This window comes from Antrostomus carolinensis, unplaced genomic scaffold (genome assembly GCF_000700745.2).
Source record: "Antrostomus carolinensis isolate BGI_N321 unplaced genomic scaffold, ASM70074v2 scaffold20429, whole genome shotgun sequence".
Classification (NCBI taxonomy): Eukaryota; Metazoa; Chordata; class Aves; order Caprimulgiformes; family Caprimulgidae; genus Antrostomus; species Antrostomus carolinensis.
This window is the reverse complement of record NW_010338092.1, coordinates 1624-12824: the sequence shown is the minus strand read 5'-3', so window position 1 is coordinate 12824 and position 11201 is coordinate 1624. Positions and strand designations below refer to the sequence as shown.

The 11201-nt window shown below is 38.9% G+C and overlaps 1 protein-coding gene across 1 annotated transcript; it reads left to right on the top strand.

Annotated features, from left to right (window-relative positions):
- Positions 1 to 1257: 1257 nt before the first annotated feature.
- On the top strand, positions 1258 to 7630 carry LOC104530719 (zinc finger CCCH domain-containing protein 13-like; the record flags this gene model as incomplete). Its single annotated transcript, XM_029086850.1, has 4 exons — positions 1258 to 1359; positions 2349 to 2549; positions 6337 to 6500; positions 7142 to 7630. Coding segments are annotated over 4 exons (638 nt in total), but the record flags the coding sequence as incomplete, so codon positions are not given.
- Between the last annotated feature and the right edge of the window lie 3571 nt (positions 7631 to 11201).

Genomic DNA, 11201 nt, shown 5'->3' with positions numbered 1-11201 from the left:
TCCCTTCCAATCCCTGACATTCTGTGATGTTGAGGAGGTATCTGGTATTTACTTGGACAAATGACTGTAGTATATTGTCTAGTAAAATGTGTGAGGATACAATTACTAAATTATTGTGATATCTTGAACCTTAATATTTTTGCTCTAGGAATGGGCTTAAATAATGCCCAAGATGCTGTATGCTTCCTCCAAAGCCAGGTGGACTGAGTAGTTAATTTACATTCTGCTAGCATGTCTTTTACTTGCTTTTTCCATGCTGATTTTTAGGTTAGTTGAGGTGATTTATTGTTTCCCTTCCTCCTCTGTAGCTTTTACAAAGGCAAGCAAAGAAAAAAAAAATGGGGGCAACTTAAAACAGAGGCAGTTTCCCTTCTGGATAAGGGAGCTGGAAGATACTAGAATAGTCATCGACAGGGGAGGACCCTTGTACATTCTGTGTAGTTTGTGCGACACAACTCACTGCAAGTACCGTGAGTACTGAGTACTTTCTTAGCATACTCAGAAAGTCAGTACCCTAAGAAAGCCTCAGTTTTGAGCAGTAGGATTTCTGAATGCTTGAATCAGATCTTTCAGTCTTGGAGTTAGCAAGTAGCTTCAGATGTTCCTTTCATGAACTGCAAAATGCAGCATTTGGGTGTCTTGTGTTTACAGGTTTTAAGGAACATGTTTACACATATAGCACAGGTATTTATATATGCATATAGTATATGGATGGATAGGAGTGTAACAACAACTAAAGAAGTTTGTCATGGCAAACATGACAAAAGCTCCTCATGTGACTTCCACAGAGTCTAAAGCTCTGCGAATAATTGCTTCATTCAGGATATCTTGCACCGTACTGTATTTTGGAGTTTTGTTACTTCTTTCTCTTGTAAAGCCTTTAGACTGAATCCTGAGTTTGGATTCATGTCCAAAAGCATCTGAAAGACTTTGTGTTGCTAACTTAGATTTGTGTTAACTACTTATCAGATAATCAACTTAGTTTCTTCTGAATATGGCCTTTTGTGTGCAGTTTGACTAATATTGCACCAAAAAAAAATATGAACAAGATGCATAAAATTCAAACTGCCACATTGTGTACACGAGACATAACTTCTCTGTTTCCATGAGTTAATACCTGTTTTCATGTTGAATATACTTGTGCCCAAAAACTAACAGTTTTAGTTTGCTGAACTTCTCTGTTTTCAGGCTGCTTAAAGCATATTTAGAAAAAAAGAATGATTGCTTTAAAGCTATAGTGTGTATCTGTCTCTGTAGGAGGAGAAGATGAAGCAAAGATTGATGATGTACAGTCACTGGGTTCTGGTGCTGGAGAATATGAGCCTATCAGTGATGATGAACTGGATGAAATTCTGGCAGGTGATGCTGAAAAGCGGGAGGATCAACAGGAGGATGAGAAGATGCCTGGTAAAAGTATAGCAAAACTCCTTTATAATTATTTGAATATAAAGATTATATCAGTTTGCATATAATGGTATTGTGATGTTGACAATATTTCTGAATTAGAAATGCAATTTGTATGCTCTTTGGTATTTCTCATTTGTTCTGTAATAATCAGGTAAGCCTGAGAAGTATAGAGGTAAGTAAAGAGTACTGGGAGCTGTATTGTGAACTAATACTTATTTATCTTGTTTTGTATAGCTAGAAAGGTAAGCTTTTTGTTTTTGTAAACATGTCTTTATTTATCCCATTTGCTTTTGATCACTGTTTGGAACTGATATTTTTGTGAACAGATTTCATCTGTTCTTGAATGCTTCTTGAATGCTTCCTAAATGCTTTGGGAAGTGTAGAATCTTCTACTTGGTTGTAAGTTCAGTTGGGTCATCTGGGCTAGTATGATCAGTGTTTGTATTTTCTGTGCTAAACACACTAGACACAGTTGTATGGTTATTCAATAAACATTATACCTCTCCTTTGGAAAAAAAAAAAAATGCAGCAGCCAGAGCTGAAATACTAACTGGCTTTTTAAGCATTTCGTTTGGATCTGTCGTAGCACGTTTAGTTGTACTGTGACTTTTGTGAGTAAGTGATGTATCCAAATGTGCTGGCTAAGCAGAATCTGAGCAGCCTTCCACAAAGGGGTTGCAATAAAAATGAAGCAGAATATTATGGGTGGGTTTTTTTAATCCAAGAGCTTTATATTTGTATGCTCCTTTTCTGTACCAGTCTAAGTGAGTTTTGATATTCTTACCTGAAGTGTCCAAGGATCTGGCTTTGAGAACTGCAGAACAACGTTCATCCAATATATATTGCTTCTGGGAGATGGGGATGTACACAGCATGTGAAATTAATCAGCTGTGGTAAGGGATGATGATATGATAACTCATTCTCTGTCAATGTTTTTGCAGATCCTGTGGATGTTATAGATGTAGATTGGTCCAGTCTCATGCCAAAGCAGCCAAAAGAACCACGGGAGCCTGGGGCTGCACTCTTAAAATTCACACCAGGTGCTGTTATGTTGAGAGTTGGCATTTCCAAGCGATTGGCAGGACCAGAACTCTTCACCAAAATTAAAGAGACTTGCCAGAGAGCATTAGAAAAACCTAAAGGTAATTGTTTCTGCAGGGATTAAAGTGTCTTTTGTACTTCGTGGAAGTCCTTATGAAATGTGCATTAGTTCATTATTTTAGGTTTCAAGACCAGAGAAAGTGTATAATGAGTATTGTGTGAAAATTACAGGTATGTAATACAGCTGTATGTCAATCAAATTTGGGTTTTAATTCCAGCAGTCATGAGGAGATCTTGAAAAAAAAAGCCTAAACAATTTTTTTCATCCTAGTGGAACACTCTTTTTGTGAGACCATTCATACTTTGCTGGCCTGAAGTATGTCAGCAGTTTTTGGAGAGTTAAATATCTTCTGTAGTGAATTAGCAGTAATATTGTGAGAAAGAAACAAGATTTCTTATTTTCTCTGAAGGTCTTCTGCTTGTCCTCTTATGTTCCTTCTGAGGATCCTCTCCAGAATGCATAGATAGGATTTTGGATCAGAATGTAGTATCTCAGTGAAATTTGTATATTATGTCTCTGCTAGAAGTGAGAAGTTAAATAATACATAGGTCTGGCATTTGGACAAAGGATGTGGTATAAGACTTGCATGATAGATGGGACGGGCATGAATTATACCAGTGCTGTTTACTACAGTTCTGTAGTGTAAGCAGGGCTTTTGCATGAGAGAGAATGCTGCTTGCAACTACTTGCATGGTAGAATTGGTTTTTTAGGGCTATGAAACATTTACTTTCAGCACATTTTTCTGGGGTTTTTTGGTATCTTTTTTACTCTGTAAATTCTCATTCCTAATTTGAAACAATAATTTTTAATTCTTTGCAACAGTATTCTTCATGCAGTTGTCTTGTTAACACTACAGTCTCAGATAAGTGGAGAGGGGGAAAAAAAAAACCAAAAAACCAAACTTTTCCCAGCCCTGTTAATCTCCATGAATGTCACTGCTTGTTTGGGCCATTTAAATTGTATAACTATTAATCAGGGCTGTTGCTACTGCTTCTACTTTTTTTAAAGTCAAATTAAATGCAAAAATTTTTAATGCATCATAGTATAATTTGAGGTGTGTACTTGGTATTAGTAAGTACTGTAAGTGTCCCACTGCAATATTTTCAGCTCTTTCTATGTATGCAGTATTAGCTTTCCTTTAGTTTAAAACCAAACAAAAAACAACTCGGATCTTATGCTTAAGAATTGACATAACCAATGTAGTTGATACAATATTGAGTCTTCCTCAGTTTGCAAACTAAGAACTATATCTCTCTCCTTGTAAACTTTAATTTTGCTTTATACTTCAATGCTTCTTATGAGGGATTCATTGCAATAGGAACTGCAGTGCAGAATCACTCCATCTGGCTATTTAAAATGATAGCTGAAATAACCTTGCGTGCTTCTCTAGAAATAAACAAAGTGCAGAGGAGTGGTGATAGTGGTGATAATAGGAGGCTCTCCAGCAGTGCCTCTGGGCTGTCTTAAGTGTACTCAGATTCAGCAAAACTTTGCTCTGGAGAGGAAAGAGGATTGAAGTGCCTCTGTTGATTTCCCTTTGGTGTGTGCAGTCTCTCACACATCAAAGTTGCTATACATGGAACTGCCAGTAAGCTTTCAAGTGTATGCATTTCCTCTGTAATCTGCTAGGTGAAGTTTCCTTGAATAGTGATTACACTGTCACAGCACATATATTCTAAACAAAGGCACAAATATGGTACCCTGTAAGTGAATTACTTTGAGCTAGATACTCCCTGTGCGTTACAGTGAAAATACAGTGTTTTCACTTTAGACTTCTTCATGGTGGTATAGCTTGTTTCCCTGTTCTATTCCTGAGTTTGGCATTCGCTTCTTTATTCTTATTTGTGGATGAAAAGTTTCTGGCAATACACTGAAATGCAGAAAAAAGGAAATGATAACTTGTTTCAGGGATGTTTTTTTAATTAATTTTCTTTGTAAACAAAAATCTGTAGTATGTGATGGAATTGAGGTTTGTAGCTGACTTATCCTCTATCTATTACATGCAGTTGTTTCCACTAAGGATATGGACGTGCCTAGTTGCCAGATATGCTCAGCATCTGGCACATATGCAGACTTCACAAGCTGTCAGTATTACCAACTTTAGAATAGAATAGACTAGACTATTTCAGCTGGAAGGTACTTACAGTGATCATCTAGTCCAACCGCCTGAGCAATTCAGGGCTGACCAGAAGTTAAAGCATGTTGTTAAGGGCGTTGTCCAAATGCCTCTTAAACACTGACAGGCTTGGGGCATCGACCACCTCTCTAGGAAGCCTGTTCCAGTGCTTGACCACCCTCCCAGTAAAGAAATGCTTCCTAAAGTCCACTCTGAACCTCCCCTGGTGCAGCTTGGAACCATTTACGGGCATCCTGTCACTGCTCCTCTCCCAGTTTATACTTATGCCGGGTATTACTATGTCCCAGGTGCAGAATCTGGCATTTGGACTTGTTAAATTTCATCCCATTAATCACAGCCCAATGCTCCAGTCTATCCAGATCCCTCTGCAAGGCCTCTTGTCCCTCAAGAGAGTCAACTGCACCTCCCAGTTTGGTACCATCAGCAAACTTGCTAATGGTGCATTCAACTCCTGCATCCAGATCGTTGATAAATATACTGAACAGGACTGGCCCGAGAATTGAACCCTGAGGGACACAAGTGGCCTTTGAAGTGACCTTTTTGTGTCTTGTCACTTATTTGTGGTGTTGATTGTCCGTTGAGGTTGTCTTGGTGACTTTGTTGCAGTTCTCTTTAACCTGCCCTTGATTTCATGTAATTGTTCTGGTTTTTTTCACCTTGTTTGAAAACTAGTCCTACTGAACTTCATCACAAATTCACTGAGTGGTTTAAAAATGTAGCTTTGTTCTCTTCTGTGTGCATTCTGCCAAACTGCTATAGCAGTCTTTGCTTTTAACTGCTAAATTTTCCCCAGGTTTGTTGGTGTCTTTAGTTACGTGTTAAATTCTCTGCTAAACACCAAATGTTTTACTGTATAGAGTTGGCTGTATTGGACTTAGCTCCCATACCTTACTGGTTTTTTTAATTACATCATAATCTTCTTATTTGTTGTAAAAGAGTTAGAAATAAATGAGCTGCGGTCCAGCCATGTGCACTCTTTTTGGTTTTGTCTACATTTTGTAGAAGAAAAGATGTCACAGAACAAGTCTCACCTCAGGAGCCGTCTCTGGTTAAAGTGTTCTAGCTGCATGCTGGTTCTTCTGATGAATGTATTAAAGGGCTTGTCCTGCCACTTTCAGTACTGTTAACAAATGCTTTAGATGAGCCGGTAGGAGCGGGTAGTTCATTAACATCTGTTGACTTGTTCTCCAGGTTCATCCGCCACGGATAAAAGAATTATTCTACACAGTTGTATTTCACTTCTGCATGGCCATACAAACCCTGTTTTGACAGTGCTACAGTTATCCTATGCTGTGCAGAGAAGTGAAATTTAGATCACTTTGTGGTAGTAAACTGCTTTCATCACGCATGTCTGATCATAAATGATATCCCCTCTTCTATCCCAGAGCTGTCACTTGATTTTTAGGCCTCTTGGTGATTGCTGTCTCAATATTGTTTTCCAGTGCTGAAGCTCCGTACAAGGGTACCTGTCCTTCCCTTTAAATGGTGAAGGATTTATTTGCATTTTTCTATAAACTGCAATGTCCTTTTTTTCTAAAACTTACTGTTTCTAAAACTTTATTATTTCTAAAACGTATTGTTTAGAAGGCAGAAATGCAAATATTAAAACTCCAAGGGATTTCATATTACTATATATTGCTGTTCCAAAGTATGTATATGTTGATCTCTGCAAATATCAATTCTTTGTAGATGCAGAAAACCTGTTTGAACACGAACTGGGGGCTTTGAACATGGCTGCGCTTCTACGCAAAGAAGAGAGAGCAGGTCTTCTCAGTAACCTGGGTCCTTGCTGTAAAGCGCTGTGCTTTCGACGGGATTCTGCAATTCGTAAGCAGCTGATGAAGAATGAAAAGGCAAGTGGTTTGTTTACAGTGCTTGGTCAAAATGTGGAAACACAGATTCCACTATGTAAAACATTTCTCTAGGGAGATAATTTTTGTTTCTGTTGTTTGTTGTTCTGGAGCAAACCTAGTCCTTTAAATAACGGAGAATACATTTTTATTGGAGGAGCTTGTGGGGTGTTTATTTTTTATTTAGGATGAGAGATTAGTTGAAGACTGAGACTAGAGGTAAATGCTGTTTCTTATTTTGGGGTTTAAATTCTGGAGATACTTTCTACATTTACATGATAAAAATAATTGGTTAAGATACAATTTCAAAGACAATTGTTGAATAATTCTCTTATTTAAGATTCCATGTACTTTTATAAGAATTGTAAGATTCTGTTCTTCCAAGATAAAAGCACCCAGATAATTTTCTTTTCAAAATTAAAAGAAAAAATATTTCACAGTTTCTTGCACTACAGTAGGGTTTATGATCTTGCATGCTAAGAGAAAAATCATTAATTCTCCAAGTCTTTTCTAGTGAATATGTATGATTAAACATCTAATTACTGAGTACTTGAGGTTAATTTCTCAGCTTGCATGTTAAAGGCCACTGTTTTCACTTCTTTGTTTTGTTTTGTTTTTTTTAATTTTATTTTCCATTTCAACAGGGTGCAACAAAACAAACTTATACAAATTCTGCAGCCATGGACAGTGAGCTGTTGCGGTTGAGTCTACGGTTATTCAAACGAAAGACTGTGTGCCAAGTTCCTGGGCAGGAAAAGTCAGAGGATAGTAAAATTCCACAACCGGCTATCCAGCAAGAAGTGTGTGTGTCTTGAGCAAATGACAGTGGTGGCACTTTCTAGCTGGTTTCCCACTGCCAGTGTTGGTATTGATGTTTAGAAATGGTTGACTGGAAGGCAGCTGTAGAAGATGGAAGAAAATACTCCATTTGTACACAGATAAGAACTATTTGGTTTGGATGTGAATAAAAGGGGTAAAAAATAGACTTCTGTTTAAAGTTCTCTGCAAGTTTTATAATATTGAATCTTACATTGTAACATAAACCTGTTTTTTGGTGCATCAAGTGTAATAATGTGAAGATGTCTGGTTTTAGCAGTTTATAACACCACCTGATATTAAACTGAAGAAAACTGTCTGCATATCTTTTTCCTCATTATAAATGGGGTTTTCCACCATTACCCTAGTCCCTCAAATACACATCTGGAATTTCTTTAAATGGCTTGCTTCCTGGGAGTCTGTCTACCTCCACTTTCCAAATCGCTTTCTTATCACAGCAGCCTCTGGTGTGGATCTGGACTTAGACTAAACTCTATCTCTTTTCCATCTTTAGTGTAGGTTTCCTCTGATAATTTCTAGACAAAAAGTCTAGTCATTTAAGGGTCCCCTTCTGGTTGATGAAAAGAAGTAAAAAACTTCCAGGAAGTTATTTATGACCAGTTTTAGATACCTGTATTTATGAGACTAACAGCATTTCGTAAATGCCTGCTGCTTACAAAGGCGGACTAGTGCATATATTATATTCTGGTAGGTATCAAGGAAGATCAATCCCATGAAGCAGCCTGAGGGTATTTCACACTTGATGAGTTTCAGGGCAGCAAGCAGTTATGTTTTGTTGGGTGTTACAGATTTCAGGGGCCTTCTTAGAGACTTGGCAAGGCTGGGCTCAATTTTTTAAGAATTGTTTTCAGTTTGAGAAGTTTGTATCTTGTGTGGGATCTTTGGATTACACCAGTCAGGTATGTTTAGGGAGCCTGTGGAGGCCTCCATGTGAAACTGAAACTGCTAAAGCTTCAGACTGTCTCTATATACACCTCCCTACTTCTTCGGGGTTTAAACCTGAACTGTTGCTTTGAATTCTGCTCAGAGAGGGTGGGAAAGAAATCCATAGCTTAACCTTGATGCTGGCTTGCTGCAAAGCAGCTTGTTTTCATTGCTCTCATTCAGGTTGAAAATGAGTTATGAACCACTAAATTTTTTGACAGTTGGTTTATATTAGTTTCTTATCCTTTTTCTCCGCTTGGAACCAGCACACTGAGGCGGAATGTTGTGCAGTTTAACAGCAGTCCTGTCTCACATCTCTTGTGATTAATGACAGTTGTATTGGCTTCAAGCAAAGGCCTAAATAGCAATTCCATTCAAATACAAAGCTTTCTTACTATAATGCTTTCCTATAATGCCTAGTACAGAAGCATTCAGTAAAATGTTCTTATACTACGTTTAAAGAATTGTTGTCAAAGAAAATGTGAGGGGGTTTTATTTATATTTTTGTAAGTGCCCACACTAGTGTGTATGTACCTGTATCAAATATAAATTACATGAAAAATTTCTACCATTTGCTTGATTCTTATTAAACTATGTGATCCAGGCAAAAGTTTTGTCTTCCTAAGTTTTTCACTTGTTGAACATTTTTAAGGGACATGGTGACTATTATTTTTAATGCCGCTGGTGATTTTATGTTTGCTTATTAAAAAAAAGCATGTATTTTAAACACGCTAGTACTTGAACCTGAGCAAGAGTTGATGAGCCTGTTCTATTCAGCATTTAAATGCGTTCTCACCTGTCTTATAGCTACAATAATGCTGCCTTTAAGCTGAAAGTATTAGATCATTGCTTCCAATTACGTTAAAGCCTATTTTAATCTCCGTCTCTAAAAGACTTAAGAATGTTTGATGGCTAGAAACAGCCCTATCTAAGACTGGAGTACAGAAAATAGATGCACTATGTGGCATTTAATTACACTGCGCTTACCTTAAACACTCTTCCTGTAAAGGTGAAGGTGTACATACCTCATTAATGTTTATAAATATGTAAAGGGTGAATGTCAGGAAGATGGAGCCAGACTCTTCTCAGTGATGCCCAATGGTAGGACAAGGGGCAATGGGTGTGAGCTGGAACACAGGAGGTTCTGCTTAAACTTCAGAAGAAACTTCTTTACAGTGAGGGTGACAGAGCACTGGAACAGGCTGCCCAGGGAGGTTGTGGAGTCTCCTCTGGAGACATTCAAGACCCACCTGGACGCCTTCCTGTGTGATCTCATTTAGGTTCCTGCTCTGGTAGGGGGATTGGACTAGATGATCTTTCGAGGTCCCTTCCAATCCCTGACATTCTGTGATTCTGTGTGATTCTGTGATATGCACTTAGTTTGCAGAAGCATATTTCACATTACCCTAGAAAATGCAAAACAAAGTAGGCTTGATGGGCTACTTCAAGTATCTTGTGAACTCATAGTGTCCCATTGAAGGTCAAAGCCAATGCTGACCTCTACCATCCTTTATTGGAATCAGATGAAAAAGGTGCTGCAACTGCCTCTCATGCACTTTTGTTTTGATTCGATTTGCAGCACTTGAGAGTGCAGAAATACATTGTGGTACTGGCAGAAAAGATTCCTGTTCCCGTGGGAAGCACCATGATGTTTTTTCAAGCAATTTCCCTCTCACCTGGCAGAAGCTACTGCACAGATAGAGCCCTCCAAGTGTGATGTTCCTGTGTATTTTGCTTTCCATTATTTTAACAAAATATACATTTTTTGCAGGGAATGTAAGCTACAAAACTTTCATCAGGTAATTTTACAGGAGGTAAGAAAGGAAATGTGCCCACCTCTCAATTTGAGAAAAAGGTATGACACTTGTCTGTATTGGAGAACTTGCTTTAGGACCTTCCATCTTCTTCCCTGTGTTGGTCATCACTTTTCTGATGAGGTCTGCCTGCCTTTTTATTCTCTTCCATTCCTCTCCACATTTGTCTCCTAGCTTGATTTGGTGTGGAAAAAGAGTAGATGGAAGAATTTTAGTTTAGTTCTCGTTTTGCAAGGCTTCAGCAGGGTAGACAGGAGCCTGTAATGTTGGAGGCAGTGGTGTGCAGACAAGGCTGAGCAGGTGCCTCGGGTGCCCTTGTGTGCTCCAGCTCCAACTCTGAAAATGTGCAGAAGCATTTATCCCTACTCAGTTTCTTCTTTTAAGCTGTGGCAGCAAATTTAAAGCCATCCCTGTACCAAAGTAGAAATGTCAGCCCTTTCAGCTACTAAGCCCATGCTGTGCCTAGTTGGATGATAAATTAGTTTTAAGCATCCCCGAGGTGCAGGCTGGAACGTGGAGTGGCAGAAGAACAAGCTGCCATGTGTGCTGGTAGGCTGAGGCAGGCTGTCACCCAGGTACAAGGCTACGCCCAGCTCTTGCAGCCGTAACGGATTCGCAGGCAGAGCAGATTTTTAGAGCCTCAAGACACAAATGGGGCTGTGACCTGTGTCTCGGGATGTTGTCATGTTTATTATCTCAAATAGTACTTTCAGGCTATTACCGCTGCAGCCAGTGAAGTGACATACAGATTTGACAGTGGGCCATCTGCACAGTGGGCTCAAAAGACAGAGTTTAGACAATTTTAGTAAATTAAGGCTTTTGTTTAGATTGCCTTGACGCTGTTGTGTTCTTTTTCCGCTGTAGGGATGCCCTTCAGCAGAGAGCAGGCAGGCTGGAGCTGTTCTGCCCATGCAAGGCAGGGCCTGGGATGTGTGTTCAATTTGAACAGTTGCTACCAGCTTCAAGAGTCCAGGTACCTCCTTTCTTTTGCAGTAAGAGTCAGTGTCCACTTTTCAAAGGGTCTTTGTACAAAACAGTTATTTCTACTGTAGAGGTCTTCGCCTTAATCATAGAATCGCTTAGTTGGAAAAGACCTCCGAGATCATCGAGCCCAACCGTACCTATCCAC